At 51.3% G+C, this 15,745-nt stretch overlaps 2 protein-coding genes and 1 pseudogene across 8 annotated transcripts in view; 2 read left to right on the plus strand and 1 right to left on the minus strand.

The window, feature by feature from the left end:
* The window catches only part of SMURF1 (SMAD specific E3 ubiquitin protein ligase 1), a 47,626-nt gene extending 43,156 nt beyond the window's left edge, over positions 1 to 4,470 (plus strand). For 2 of the 4 annotated variants that reach the window (XM_075514630.1, XM_075514633.1), the window contains exon 18: positions 643 to 4,470. In XM_075514630.1, the coding sequence (XP_075370745.1) occupies positions 643 to 742 (100 nt within the window). In that variant the 3' untranslated portion in view covers positions 743 to 4,470. The remainder of the gene's footprint in view (positions 1 to 642) is intronic. The other 2 variants (XM_075514629.1, XM_075514631.1) reach the window with 1 other exon arrangement.
* LOC142415842 (urotensin-2 receptor-like) lies at positions 3,489 to 11,322 on the minus strand (annotated as a pseudogene).
* A 1,229-nt stretch (positions 11,323 to 12,551) lies between these two features.
* Positions 12,552 to 15,745, plus strand: part of RNF216 (ring finger protein 216) — an 84,959-nt gene continuing 81,765 nt past the window's right edge. For all 4 annotated transcript variants that reach the window (XM_075515626.1, XM_075515627.1, XM_075515628.1 and 1 more), the window contains exon 1: positions 12,552 to 12,719. The gene's annotated coding sequence lies outside the window, so the exon portion shown is untranslated. The remainder of the gene's footprint in view (positions 12,720 to 15,745) is intronic.

Consider the following 15,745-nt stretch of genomic DNA (forward strand, 5'->3'; position numbering starts at 1 on the left):
GAATCCAAGCGTGCTCTGCTACCTTGGAAATATCTGTACCCTGCAGCCAGCAAAATAATCAACTTCTCTTCTTACAGCTTGATTTGTCTTTTGTACTGTCTGTGGGTTTTGTTTATCCCGGAGTTGATTATTCTGGATAGTGAGATGTTTGTAAGTTTATTTCTACATGTTCAGCAGAAGTATTCACGGAGAAAAGACTCACAGCAGTGAGCCCTCAGCCAGGGTTACAAAGAATAGTTTTCAGATGTACAGTGTAGAAGTGTGCTATTGGTACAGTATAGGCACAGAACTGAGCTCTTGTACGGAAGTCTCACTCTATCAGAGACAGGAAATCATTTCAGCAGAGGCACAGATTGTCTGCAGGCAGAGCAGGGAGTAGGCCTGTCTGATGTCTTGCTTTATTTGCAAGTCTCCTGCATCTGCCACCTGCCTCCTCCTCCCAAACGCTCCCCTATTAAGTTGTGCATTCCTGCTGCAGAAGTACAGTTGTTTTTTATCTTGTCTCCTTTGGCCACCGAAGTGGCTGAGGTTTTCCTTTGATTTTTAGAAATTCTATCTATATGTAGCTGGTCTAGATTTTTTTTTTTTCCCAATAAATATTTTAGATTCATATGCTGCAATGTGTTGTTATTTTACCTCTAGCTTTAACCGGATTGACATTCCGCCTTATGAGTCATACGAGAAGCTTTATGAGAAGCTGTTGACAGCTGTGGAAGAGACATGTGGGTTTGCTGTGGAGTGAAAAAGCAACCAAAGGAAACAGATGCTAGCTCATGGACCACCAAATCAAAAGCTAGAAGAAGCTTGCTGTGAACTTCCTGCTAAGCTGTCTGAAGCATCGGAACTCTAGACAACTTAGAGATGGGGCTGTTTCCCTTCCGCCGCTGGTGGATGAGGGTGGGGGTAGGGGCTTTTGTTGGTGGTTTCCAACTCTATTTTCTCCCCTTTGTTACAATAACCCCTTCCCTCTTCTTCCATCCCCCATAAAATGAAATGCAGCCAAGTTCAGCATTTGGCTTTGGTTACACAGGATATTCTGCTAGATTTGTAACACATATTGTGATAGGGTCAGTGACCTGTTGGGTTTTTTTAATAGGAGAATCAAAGTGTAATTAAGAATGAGCTTGATTTGCTGAGGACTTGCCACTGGTAGGTGTACCGGGTTAGTTTGTCTTAAATCAAGCTTGAGCCCTTGTCGAGTCCAGCGTGTCTGACTGGCACTGGAATTTGCATTGCACATTTTAAACACCTGTTTAAAAAGTAAACTTCTAGCAGAAAATACCTCCATATGAACATTTAACTGAAAGGTAAAGAAATCCAAGCTCTGCCTTAGCAGGAAGCTCCCAGTGGAAGCTGTGGCTCACCTTGAGAAAAGTGAAGGAATCTGGGACAGCTTAAATGGTGTTGTATGATTTCTTTTTGGTTGTCCTGGCTGAAATCTAATTGTTTTGCACATGAAAACAATTATTTCCTCCTGCAGAATTACTTTCCATAGTTTGTTCAGATCTAAGTACCTTGCAGAGAAGCCTTGTAAGGAGGAGACGGAGGATAAAAATCTCTTCAGTCCCAAAGCTGTGATTTCTGTGCCACTGCTTTACCCGAGATGTATTTGTGTGGCTTCAAATTCTGAGACTCACATGGAAATCGCTAAAAGCTAAGTTAACAGAGCAGACTTCTGTTCTGAAGTTTTTGGCCTTGGGAAAGGTTTATTTGGAGGTTGAGGTAAAAGGGTAACTATATAGTGAGTACATTTTAAATGTTATGGAAAGCTGTTGGAAGAATTTATGACTTCAGTTCTGTAGGGATAAAAATTTCTCCAGAGAGCCATATAAGGCTATTTTTTCAAATATCTGAAACTAATATTAAAAGGTTTGTTCTCTAACACATTGCTAAAACGACTTCCCAGGGGAAACAAAAGCAAATCAAATACCTGAATCACTAACATTTTTTCCAGTTTGCACACCAAGATGAGACAGTATTTTAACAAATAACACGGCTTCAGAAAGACCCAGTTATCTGTCAAACATGTCTAAACTTCAGTAAAGCAGACTTGCTTGTATAGGATTTTTTTCTTTGGCAAGCCTGATTTTTAGAGAGATTCATTACTGAAACATTTAACAGATGTTATGTTTATGGAATAGCGCGTTGAAATTCAGCTGTGGGTAAGAGATCGTTCTTAGAAGATGTCTACTGGAATACTTCTATTTTGTCTTTTTTTAATTGAATTTGATAATAGCTTTAAACTGTGATAGGACAGAAGGTAGACACTTGTCAAAACCCTGGCATCTTTCTCTGTTATGTTTGTTTGTGGTTTTCTTTTTTCCATTGACCATAATTCTTGTGATTTGTTGTTGGGAGTAAGGATTGCATTGGAGGTGTAAAATTGTACCATATTGTGAGATTTGCACAGGGTGGCTAAAGATGCTTATCCTGCAAGACTGTACAGGAGAGGCATATTTAGACCCATGTTCTGTAGGAATCTTTTGGCACTTGGGGACCAGTTTCTGCAGTACTGGTTGTTGGGACGTAAATGAAACTATGTGACTCTTTTGCAGAGAAGAGAGGAAATGCAACTGTCTGCAGAGAAGCATCTGTATGGTCTTGGGCTGAGTAGCAGAATCCCCACAGCCCTGCCTTTTCAAAATGGCTGTGAAGTCGTACCTGTTCATAGAGTGTATTTAATCCTTTCAGTACGTTTGAATGTGCAATAAACCAGTCAGATAGGAAAAAACGCAGAATGGATTATTGCCCAAAAGCTTTGCATGCAATCTCATGTGGATTTTTCACTAAAAGAGTTTAAAAAAAAGATACTAAAGCCCACTGCTAACAAAAATCCTATCACGCAAGCTCTACATGCAGCACAACTGGCTCAGTAAAAACCAAGCGAGGTGAAGGTGAAGGCCCTTGATTTGGAGATCTATAGGTCAAGTAGCTTTATGTCAATGACACAGTTGACATATGATAGTTCCTAATGTCTTTGCTAGGTCAGTGTTTTATTGAATGCACAAAATAAGAATAGGCAAGGATTGTTGTTTTGAAAAGTCCGTCTGTTTTTTGCTGTATTTAAAAGCCCTTGTCAAGGTACCTCCTCCATGCTGACAGTAATGAGAATAGGGCACTGTCTTTTTAATTATTTCAGTTCACTTTTAAACAGCTTCACCACCTCTCCCATCGTGTTGTCTTTGCAATTTTGTGCCACTTCAGTGACGATGAAGACTTTTTTTGTGTTGTTCTGTACATGCGTTTGAGGCAGGCCTTAAAGCTGGTTGGAGGAAAATAAAGAAGTGAGGCAGAATGGGTTTTAAGCGATGGCTTGTTCTTCCTATGGCTGGTGTCAAGGCCAGGGAAGGATGAAATGCAAACAAGGGTTTGCGTGGCTTGAGCCATTGACTCTCTGAGCTCTCGGGAGCCGTCGGATAACCTCAGCTATCTGAATTTGTATGTTTATTCCCACTTGGTCTGCCAGCACTTGAACTGGTTGTTATTTCTCAAACTTGCCCAAAGAATAACATCAAGTCTGGTGTTCATTTTGTCATTACACGTTCCACCTTGTACACGGATACTCTTGGATCTGACCTGAAGGAAATACAAGGTACAGTGTGTCTTTTGTTCCTGTCCTAAAGGCAAACCTAAAAGCTGGTCCATTGGCACAGACCTTCAGTGCTTGCCCTGATACTGCTCATCAGCCTATACTATATGCTCAGGGATGTAGGAAACCACCACTTTGCTCGTGTTTTAAATCGGGAAGAAACGAGACTGTTCTATGAATGTTAGCGTTAACTTGGGCATTATGTTAGACGAGACCCTGCTTCAAAAAGGCTGCTCGAAGCTCCAGATGGTGAAATCAGCATTTGCTCAGCAGTGTGTACTTAGTTCAAGTTGAGGTGGTTATGAAATCCAACAGATTTTGTAAATTAGTGATCCAGACACCGGGCCCTCTGGAGCCGGTGCCCAGGTTCAGGGCCGCGTGGCACAGCAAGTTCCCAGAAACACAGTATGGATCTGTTTTTAATTTCTTAATTTTTTGTTCCTCGACCACTTTATAATGTATTTTTTTAATTTATTATTTTGTAATGTCATGTTTAAGTATTGCTGCTATCCTTGTTATTCTTCCCACTGTTTTTATTGCAGATTTATTTTGTGAAAGTTGTACACTAATGTTTCATTTTATGTCTAAATCAAAGTATTTAAAGAAATACTAGTTCTATTTAATGTGGTTATGGAACCAGCTGGAATAAACAGTGATTGTATAGTAGGCTGGACCCAGGAGGTCATGTTCATTTTTGTTACATATGCAATAAACTCACAACTTTAAACTCTTGGTATCCACCATTTTGTTTGTTAAAATATTTGTGAAAGTCACAGGAAAATTGATATGCTCATAATTAAGGAGTGTGGTCGTGCTGTGCCTAGCTTAGCTGGAGATGGGGGTGGAGGATAGAGGCAGAGTGTTAAACGCAGCAACAACAGAAAAATACTGCTGTCATTAAAAATTCTGTAGCATTACAAAATACTGAGTAAGATTAAAAAAAAAAAAAATAATCGTTTGTTTGACAGACACAGAGTTCAGTGTGATGAAGCTGTCCTGGTGTTAGCAGTGACGGGTCTCTCGTGAATATTGAGCATCACTGTTTTCTCGCAAAACTGGCTCACGCTGTTCCGAGTTCCAGCCCCTCTGCGGTGGGATTGTGGTTGTGGTAGCTAACTCAGTGGACAAGGTATGGAAATGCAACTGATTTAACAGATTTATATGGACTGCCCAGATAGAAGTCCTCCTTTCCAGGTAGAACACTTTGTTTTATTCATTCTTTAACTGATTAATTACCAGCCTTAATCTTTTTTCCTTTCTTACCTTATTATTTGTCCTGTTATTTTTCCAAAACCTCAGTTTTTGGGAAAGAAATTATAATCCCCCCCTTAATGAGAGTTGGAGAAAGATTCATTAATGCTGACGAATCTCTGCTTTCCTGTTTGTTGTTTTTTTTTCTAATTAGTAGTGTTTTGCAAGTGGAGAAAGACGGGTACGAATCTGAGGACGGTGCTGGCAGTGATCATTCAGTGCTCAGTGTTGGTGTGCGCTGCAGCAGAGCCTTCCCTCTCCAAAGCTGAAAGCTAGGATTTCTTCAATCTGTGTGTATTTTTAAAAAGGTGGGGGGGAAGACAGACGGACAATTCAATAATATTTCTTATTGTTTGAGTAACTTCACAATGTGATCAAATGCAGTAACATACAATGAGCGAACGACCGGGGAGTTGATTTCACCCACCCCCTCATTTCAGCCAGCAGCTGGGATTGAACAACTTTTGCTTGATGGTTCGGAGCAAGAAATGCTGTCAGTCCTTCAGTGCTCTGTCAAACACTGGTCCTGCTTTGCGTTTTCTCTAATAAATACTTTTGGGGAAGTATTCCTCATTTCTGGTATCCTTTTGGTATGCGGACGTAGAGGATTCCTGTAGCCTGCTCCAGTGGATGTGGTATGCTGTAGAGGGGTTGCTGTGGGACGTCTGCGCTATGTGAACTTTTTGAAGACATGATAAAAAATTAACACTTCTGTGAAGAAATCGTATAGAGCTCAAGTAATTGTCTCTTTTATTGGAAGCTTGGCAAGTTAAATTTTCCAGTCTCTGCCTCTTTCTGCAGGACGTGCAAAGCCAGACTATGAGCAGGAGCACTGGTCTTGTAGCGGTAATTTCTTCTCTGATTTATGATGATGCTTCTGTGTCCCGGGCACTCTGCCTGCTTGGGGAAAGACAGCCCCTGCCCACTAGTACGTACTTGTAAAACACACAGCAGAATGGGTTTTAATTCACAAGCAAACTTCTTTAGATTTTGTGTTGGTGCTTTACAGTTTGATGCCTAGCCAAACCCTCCTTCTCGCTTCCCTCTTCAGCCTTTCTTCACCTGTGGCTTAGGGTGAAACCAAAACCCCAAAGCTTTGCCAATAAATAATCACAGATGAAATCCTTTCAGGTATGAAGCAGGATGGAGGGCAGGAGGAGAGGATGCTGCCTCTAATTCTAATTTGAAACAAGATCAAACAAGATCAGAAGGGGGTTATAAATTTCTATACTGAAATAGAAATAATTTCTGTTCCCTTCTGCAATCTCACAACTGCTTGCTGGATGGATGGATGATGCAAACAACACCCAGCTGTCCTGCAGACCCTCTCCCAGCCTTGGCTGCAGCATTATTTTATTGCTTATATCCCTAGAGAGAATAAGAGCCCCTGACATGGGACGCCGACGCTGCTGTGTTGTAGAGACGCGATAAAAGAAAATCTGCCTGGAGAGCTCATGGCTGGATGTAAGGTGACGGGAAGGAGGCTAGGCACCAGCAGGTTAGAAGGACAGATGTTTTCTTGCCACCACAACCTGGCTTTTACGGCCTGCAGAAGAGGGGTGTTTCAGGGACGGGTACGCGTGGCTTTGCAGTGCAGATGGCTGCGGGAGAATCACGCCAAGTTTGCAGATCTCTGTCCCAGATCCAGAAGGAGTTGGCACCCGAAACGGAGGTCGGGCTGCGGCTGGAAACCACATGGCTGAGCCACAGCAGTCCCTGTGTAGGGATGGGGGGAGAGAAATTTTCCTGGAGGGCTGGGGAGACCCTGGCACTGGTGGGGGTATTTGGTCAGGTTTTGGGACAAGATCTGCGGGAGAAACCTCCTGGACATGGTGATGAGGTGGAAAAGATACGCAAGCAACATGAGTCTTGCTGGTCCAACCTGGTCTCTTCTACAGAGGTAGCCCTGCTCAGAGAGCTACCGTACATTGCATCTTCCTGGGCTGGTGTAAAGCGTTTGGTCTGGGAGATTTTGAAATTAAATTTTAATTGGATGCTGATTAAATGAGTCTGGCTGCGTCCCCTGATTCTGGTCTTGGACATGGCCAGGCAAGACCTGCCATCAAAGTCCCGCAGGCATCAGGCCCGGGAGCGTGTCTGGCCACTGCTGACCCCAAAGGGAGGTGGCCAGTGATACCTGGCTTGGGCAGCTTTTCCTGAGCGTGCCGAGGACGTGTAGGACTGATGCTTTGCTTTTTGGTACGGATCTGGAAGGGGTGGGGGTGGTGACATGTCTGCACGATGTGGATCTGGGCTGGATGCTCCGATGGGTACATCTGCTTGGTCTGGCTCCGCAGGAGCGTAGCAAGCGAAGGTCCTTTATCCGAAGGGACTGATCCCTGCTGCCTGACGTGGGCTGCGTTTACCGTCACCGGGTGCCTGTACTGTCCTTTGACACAGCCTCATATTTGGGCATTGGCAGGGCCAGGGCTGACCCCCTGCAGCACCAGCTCCTGCAGCCGTGGGTGGGCTGAGCCCACCTCCTGCGTGAGCCCCTGCCACCCCCCGGCACTGCCCCACAGCGGGGTCCCCGCCTGAGACAGCCGCTGGCCGAGAGGGAAATGTGACATCCTGGGTGGCTCCGTGTCACTCGCTTCACCTCCACGAGCATCGATGGCCGTGGGGTGGGGGGGATGACGACAGGGTGGGGTCCCCCAGCACCCACATGCACTGCCAGAGTGGGGACCCCCCCGTGCTGGGGCTCCTTATGCCTTTGCTTTTTGGTGGAAATCCAAAGGGAGCTCCCTCTGCTTCCCGGGCACTGAAATTTCATCCCCGTTTCGCAGGATGGGGGAGACGGTGGTGGCACATGGGCAGCCTGGGAGGATGGTCCGCGGGGAGCCCTCAGCAAATGGCTCATCTCAAAGGCTTTGGCTGAAATGATCCGGAAAAGCGGTTTCCAGAGGACTTGCAGTGGGAGCCCGGAGCCCAAATTCCCTCCAGGAAATTGGTTTTTTGGACTAATCTGGCAATAAACTAGTTTTCAGTAGAGTTCCCAGATAAAAACTTAACTGTGAGAAGGACATTTAGCAAAAGGCTCAGGGCGAGCTCAGTGATCAGAGCTGCCCCCCCGCAGGGGAGCCGACTTTTATCCTTTTATTTATTACTGTACTCGATATCTCTTACCGGCCTCGCACAGGCGGCAACAGCACCGTGTCCCCCGGCAGAAGGGCTTAGCCTGGTGGCACACGGGCGTGCGACACGGGCACCCGCCTCGCGCAGGCAGCACCTCTCCAGAGCCCCCCGCAGCCGGGCCGTGGCCGGGGGGACGGCAGGGGTCGGGGGTGGGCAGGCTTGCGGCGGCCCGGGGCCGGCTCTATGGGTATTTGCTGTAATTTTTGGAGAGCAGCGTGCAGAGGAAGGGGTTGAGGCAGCTGTTGCCGTAGGCCAGGCAGGTCACGAGGAAGTTGATGGAGGTGACGGTGGTGCCACCCCGGTCCCCCCGCTCGTACCAAGAGATGCTGAAGAGCTGCCACAGCCGGAAGGGCAGGAAGCAAGCCCAGTAAGCGAGCACCATGCTGAAGATCATACACAGGACCTTCTGCATGGGACATGGGCTGGTTTCCTCCATGCTGAGAACAAGAGCCCGCTGGGACCTCCAGTATCACAGAATCGTTTAGGTTGGAAAAGACCTTTAAGATCATCGAGTCCAACCGTAAACCTAACACTACCCAGCCCACCACTACACCATGTCCCTAAGCACCTCATCCAAACGGCTTTTAAATCCCTCCAGGGATGGGAACTCAACCCCTGCCCTGGACAGCCTGTTCCAATGCTTGAGAACCCTTTCAGTGAAGTAAAATTTCCTAATATCCAGTCTAAACCTCCCCTGGCGCAACTGGAGGCCATTTCCTCCCCTCCTATCACTTGTTACCTGGGAGAAGAGACCGACCCCACCTCTCTACAGCCTCCTTTCAGGCAGTTGTAGAGAGCGATGAGGTCTCCCCTCAGCCTCCTTTTCTCCAGGCTGAACAACCCCAGGTCCCTCAGCCGCTCCCCATCAGCCTTGTGCTCCAGACCCTTCCCCAGCTCCGTTGCCCTTCTCTGGACACGCTCCAGCCCCTCAATGTCTCTCTTGGAGTGGGGGGCCCAAAACTGAGCACAGTGTTTGAGGTGCGGCCTCACCAGTGCCCAGTACAGGGGCACGATCACTGCCCTACTCCTGCTGGCCACGCTATTTTTGATACAAGCCAGGATGCCACTGGCTTTCTTGGCCACCTGGGCACACTGCTGGCTCATATTCAGGTGGCTGTCAACCAACACCCCCAGGTCCTTCTCTGCCTGGCAGCTTTCCACCCACTCTTCCCCAAGCCTGTAGCGTTGCATGGGGTTGCTGTGGCCCAAGTGCAGGACCCGGCACTGGGCCTTGTTGAACCCCATACAATTGACCTCGGCCCATCGATCCAGCCTGTCCAGGTCCCTCTGCAGAGCCTGCCTACCCTCCAGCAGATCAACACTCCCACACAACTTGGTGTCATCTGCAAACTTACTGAGAGTACACTCGATCCCTTCGTCCAGATCATTGATAAAGATGTTAAACAGGACTGGCCCCAACACAGAGCCCTGGGGAACACCACTTGTGACCGGCCACCAACTGGAGTAAACTCCATTCACCACCACTCTCTGGGCCCGGCCGTCCAGCCAGTTCTTTACCCAGCGAAGCGTACACCCGTCCAAGCCATGAGCAGCCAGTTTCTCCAGGAGAATGCAGTGGGAAACGGTGTCAAAGGCTTTACTGAAGTCTAGATAGACAACATCCACAGCCTTCCCCTCATCCACTAGGTGGGTCACCTTGTCGTAGAAGGAGATCAGGTTGGTCAAGCAGGACCTGCCTTTCCTGAACCCATGCTGGCTGGGCTTGATCCCTTGGTTATCCTCTACATGCTGTGTGATGGCACTCAGGATGATCTGCTCCATCAGCTTCCCCGGCACCGAGGTCAGGCTGACAGGCCTGTAGCTCCCCGGGTCCTCCTTCCGGCCCTTCTTGAAGATGGGCATCACATTTGCTAATCTCCAGTCAGCAGGGACCTCCCCAGTTAGCCAGGACTGCTGGTAAATGATGGAAAGGGGCTTGGTGAGCACATCTGCCAGTTCCTTCAGTACTCTCGGGTGGATCTCATCAGGCCCCATAGACTTGTGAGTGTCTAAGTGGTGCAGCAGGTCACTCACCATTGCCCCCTGGATTATGGGGGCTCCATTCTGGTCCCCGTCCCTATCTTCCAACTCCAGGGGCTGGGTACCCATAGAACAGTCGGCCCTGCTATTAAAGACTGAGGCAAAGGCGGCATTAAGTACCTCAGCCTTTTCCTCATCCTTGGTCACTGTGTTCCCTCCCCCCTCTACTAGAGGCTGGAGATTCTCCTTAGCTCTCCTTTGGCTGCTAAGGTATTTGAAGAAGTATTTTTTATTGTCTTTTACGGCAGTAGCCAGATTGAGCTCTAGCTTGGCTTTGGCCCTTCTAATTTTCTCCCTGCACCACCTCGCTACAGGTCCTAGCCAGCTTGGTGCAACAAGCTGGATGATGACGCCTGGGGTGAGGATGCAGGTGTTGAAGAGGATGGTGAGATACACCTTGTAGGTCCCCATCCACCAGCTTGGGTGGCACACGCGCTTGGTCACCCCGTCACGGTGGCTGGTGCGCAGGTCGATGGGGATCATGGTGAGGAGGGCGAGGAGGAAAGCCACCAGCCACACCAGGCAGGTGACCACCCGCTGGTGGTCCCTCAACCCGCACAGGGTGTCCAGAGGCCTGATGATGGCCAGGTAGCGCTCGGCACTCATGATGGTGAGGGTGAAGATGCTGGCATCATGCATGGTGAGGAGGTCAGGGCTGAAGAAGATCTGCAGCCCAGGTCTCCGAAGTACCAGTCCCACACGAAGTACGTGCAGACCACGGAGGGGATGGTGGGTAAGTACAGGAGATCGGCCAGGGCCAAGGTGACGATGTGCACGTACATGGAGCTGGTGCACCTCGTGGGGACCACCAGCGTGTAGATATTTCCCACCACCCCAACCACGCACATGGCAGCCAGGATGCAGCCGAGGAAGGAGATGACCCAGAGGTCGCTGGTGCTTTCGGAAGAGGCACTGGGCTGGCGGCGGTGTTTTTGGGGTAGCAGGGCACCGAGACACGTGCTCAGCTCCATCCTCCCTCGCCGAGAACTGCCCCGGGGAGCTCTTCTGGGGGAAATCCCGAGCTGCAGAAGCGGGAGCTGCCGGCTGACCTGTCCCGGCAGCGGGCTGGCAGCGGGACGGGGTGGCAGCAGCAGCAGCAGCAGCAGCTCTGCTCCGGCGAGCACTGCTCTCCCCGGCGCTGCCTGGAAAAGCCATTTGCCTTCCCCACACGCAGCGAGGGGGACCAGCCTCAGCGGAGGTGGGGTTTGTCCCTCTGCCCTCGCAGCAGGGATGCCGAGACACCCCAGCTGCCCACCAGCCCTTCCCGCTGCCTGGGGCCCCTGCCCCGCTCCTTCCATAACGTGCATTGCTGCAGACGGATCATTTTCTATGAGATTTGGGTTTAATCACTATTCTTTGTTATTTTTCCCCATCTCCCGGGTCTCTGCAGGTCTGGTTTGAGCTCGGGCTGGGAGGCTTCGTGGGAGCGGGATGTGGCCCAGCCCTTGCCCTCCCCGGGGGGCTCAGCTTCCTGTAACCAGGTATCAAAGGAGAAATTAATGTCATCAAAAATTCATAGTGGTGTCTTGTCCCCAAAGCTGCTCTGTCCCATGGCTGGGCAGGGGGAGGGATGAGGGTTGCTGGATTTTAGGGAGTTTTTGGGATGGGAACTGGCCCCCACTGATCCGGTGCGAGGGTCCCAGGGAGGCAAGAAGGACCAGCTTGGGTCCTTATGAGCAACTTAGGGGAGAGAGAAAGCTCCTGGCTTCACCCATGCTTTTGGGCTGCACTAGCAGCGCTGGTGACGGGGGAAGTAAACCTGCCCTGGTCTGCAGGCAGCGAGGGCGTAGAGAGCCCCACGGCTCTGTTCTAGAGCCGCTTTGCACCCCAAAACCACAATTCAACGCCTCTCAAAGGCAGCAGAGCCCTTGCGGGTGATCACCCCGGGTCTGGCTCCCAGCCCACAAGGGCTGCCAGGCCGTGCACCCGGGTTTCCCTTCCAGCAGCTTAACCACCGCGGCGGGATTGCTCGCCTGCACCCCATAGGGGACCTCTCCCCCCCCATGGTGGAGTACCCCCATAGGGGACCTCCATCCCATAGGGGACCTGACTCCCTCCCTCCCCGCCATGGCAGAACACCCCCTTAGGGGACCTGCCCCCCTTGGCAGAGCACCCCCACAGGGGACCTGCACCCCATAGGGGACCTGCCTCCCCCCATGGTGCAGTACCCCCATAGGGGACCTGCCCCCCATAGGGGACCTGCCCCCCCTTGGCAGAGCACCCCCATAGGGGACCTGCACCCCATAGGGGACCTGCCCCTCCCCCCCATGGCAGAGCACCCCCATAGGGGTCCTGCCCCCCATAGGGGTCCTGCCCCCCCTTGGCAGAGCAGCCCCATAGGGGACCTGCCCCCCATAGGGGTCCTGCCCCCCCCAGCAGAGCACCCCCACCCCTAGGAAACACATGCAGCTCCTCGCCCCGCCCCTTCCCCTCAGGCCCCGCCCCCTTCCCCGAAAACACTGGACGCCCGGAAGGGGGCGGGGCGAGGCCCCCTGGAGGACCGCCTCTCCCGCCTCTATGGTAGGTTTGCCGAGACGGGACCGCTCGGGCCGCCCGTCTCTCCCGCGCCGCTCTCCGCTCCCCGCCGCTCCTCTCTATGGTGCGGGGCGGTGCGGTCACGTGGCGCGGGCAGGCCGGAAGGAGCGGGGCAGCGGCGGCTAAATGAAGCGGGGCCGGAGGGGCGGCCCGGGGGCGGACGGGCCCGGTGAGTGCCGGCCGCGGGCCCCCTCCCGCGGGCTCGGTGTGGCCTCTGCGTCCCGGGCGGGGCGGGGGAGAGCGGCGGTAGCCGGGCGGCGGGGAGGGGCTCGCTCCGGACGCCGGGGTTCGCGCCGGGGCTCCCCGCCTCGTCCCTTGGGCCTCGGCGGGGCTTCGGTCGCTGCCCCCGGCTGGGGCCCTGCCCCGCGCGTTCCCCCCTCAGGGCCGGGTCCTTCCCCCCTCAGGGCCTGGGTCCCCCGCTCTGGGCCGGGTCCTTCCCCCTGTCAGCGTCGGGTTCTCCCCCCGGTCCCTTCTCCCCCTCCCCGGGGCCGGCCCCGCTCCCTTCTCCCCCCGGGCTCGGCGGTGGCCCCGGCGAGGCCCTCGCTTCCCTCCCGGCCCTGGGGTCCTGTTGAAGTCCCGTGTGTGCCCCCCAGTAGGGAGCTGAAGGGGGCGGGGACCCCCAGGTACAGTCCCCGGCGCTGCTCTCCGTGGGCTCTCTCCCCCGGCTCGTTTCAGATACCCCGGGCTGCGTGTTTATACTCGGCAAGAAAAGCAGTGTCGGCTCCGGAGCTGGTGGGGAAAGGCGGATGTAAGCTTGTTCTTCTCTTCTGACCCTCGTCTTGTTGTGGAAACGCTTGGTGCCGTTGGGACATCTTGACATTTTGGGCATCTGCTGTGGGAGCAGAAAAGAAACCCAAAACACAGCTGTCCTCAGAGTTGAGGGATCTGTGGAAGAGATACTCCTCCTCCTCGTCTTCCCCCTACTCTCCCTATTGATTTGAGTGCTAGCTCAGCTTGGTGGGAGAGAGCAAACGCTGGAAGCGCTAACGTGCACAGCCTTTATGTAACAGAGGTGTCTGATGGGTGTTTCTGCCTCTGGAGCTGCACTCATTCCCCCAAACGGCCGGAGGAAGGTCGGGTTTTCACACAAAGTATCCTGAGACCAAAGAGTTGTAGCTCACTCCAGCGTGCGTGTGAAGAGAGGAGCGTAAGCTCGCCCAGGCAGTGCTCCCGTGCGTCGGTTTGGGATGGGCAGAATGTAGGTTGGCTTAAAAAGCCGCTGTCGTCCCACAGGTCCGCTGGCTTTGCAGCTGCACTCGCTGGAACCCGTGCACGGCTGTTGGGCGGGTAACGGCCGCTTGCGCCTGCGAGTCTGGCCCGGGAGGTTTTTCTTTTCATCTCACCTTGGCTTTATGGCCTGAAGTGTTGTCTTCGAATGTCTTCTGACACCTCGTCTTAGAGTCTTATTGAAAAATACTTATACCAGAAACATAGCTTTCATATGAATAACTTTAGTTGTCGGTGTTTCTATTCAGCTTCCTTACTGCTCGTCAAGCAAGGTTCAGTTTCTGACGTGAAGTGTTACGGTTCAGTCACAGGTTTGAGACCTCTGACGCTTTTTAAAAAAGAAAAGCTTAATGTTGATGCTGTGCGCTCTTATTTCCACTATTGAGGCGTAATGCTGAGGGACTATAGCTCAGTTGTCTGCACACTTTTCACAGTGTCTCTTCTTGTCTGTCTTTTCCAGCTTACTGACTGCTATGCAGAGCAGCAGACTCTTCTTGCTTTATCTCGGGCAACAATCCTAAAAGCAATAGCTAATTGCCTTGGTGGCTGAAAGGCACAGGCAGCATTAGTACTAAGACCTACGAGCAGATCCCTGTTTCTCTATTCTGCTCTGTGGTGGTTGGTTCCTTTTTCTTACAATTTCTGCTGTCTCGATTGACGTACTCTGGAGCTGTTGCAGGTTTCCAGCAGTAGCAGTGGAGGAGAAGGCAGGCATCCCTGGTCAGATGGATAGACTGGACTTTGCATGCTCAGTTATAAAGTGGCCTCCTCCTGCTTCCACAGAGGATGGCGTAAGAGCTTTTTGGCTCCAGCAATCTGTTTGGAAGGTGAGGGGGGATGTTTGAGACCCGTCACTCTGCAGACCCAAATCTTGAGCAGGTTCTGGTACATCCCTGTACAACTACCGTGCCATAGGAGTGTGCAGCACAAACCATATAGTGGGACCTGTTTTCTTAAGGACTAGTAGAATTGCAGGGACAGCTTTTAATTACAGAACTGTGGGATTTACAGCTTCAATCTGAGCTTTTCACTTCTACGACGAATGCCGTGCAAAAATTCCCCTGCTTTACATCAGGCCTTTCGATACTGTAAACATCATAATAGATTTCATGTGCTGGGTGTCTGCATGGTGTGACTAGATGTTAATAAACAATCATCTTGACAGAAGTTTGTGCCCGGAATACCAAGACTTGGGAAAGGACTCAGACGCACTTCCTGAAGAAGATCTGTAGAGACATTCAGCCCGCTTGGTAGTGCTGCAATTTGGTAACAGGTCTTCTTCGATCTCTTTTTCTTTCCTTCCTAGGATGTTTTCTTGTTGGCCGAGCTGCAGGCATCCTTCTTGGGCAGCTGTGTAAGTCAGGGCACGAATAACAGTTCCTGGAAAAGCGGTTGGGGCAGGCTTGACTGATGATAAGGTACATTCTAGTTTCTAGCAGGGTGCTGGCAGCCTGTTTGTGTTTCAGAAGCTGCCTCGGAAGTCCAAATTCCTGGGTAGACCAATGCTTTGTCTGCCCGAGAATGCAGTGGGCGTTACTGCTGCCGGCAAGCTACGATCACTGGCAGTGTGGCTTATGCTTTGAAATTGGACACAAATCGCTAAAAAGTCCTGTGGCAAAAATAGGTGGAGCAAGCATGCAACTCCGGCGACTTTGGTGCAGCTGGAGAGAGGCAGGAAGCGTATCTTGGGGGCCAGGAGCTGATTAGCAAGCCGGAGTAGCACAAACCCAAGTGCGAGAGATGTGGAGCCCTTTGGGTGTTTTTTAGTGCCTGCTGGAAGCAGCTCCCATTCATTAATTTGGAATGGGTGTCTTATTTTTATTTGTTTCTTTTTAAAGTCATTGTGAGTGGTTTACTGTGTCATAGTGCCGGCAGCTCGGCGCGGCGATGGGCGTCGGGGCTTGCCGCTGGCTGCATTCTTTTCAGGACACTCAGAACTGCTCCATTAATTCCTCTCGTCAGAAGCTA

This window comes from Mycteria americana, chromosome 12, assembly GCF_035582795.1.
Source record: "Mycteria americana isolate JAX WOST 10 ecotype Jacksonville Zoo and Gardens chromosome 12, USCA_MyAme_1.0, whole genome shotgun sequence".
Classification (NCBI taxonomy): Eukaryota; Metazoa; Chordata; class Aves; order Ciconiiformes; family Ciconiidae; genus Mycteria; species Mycteria americana.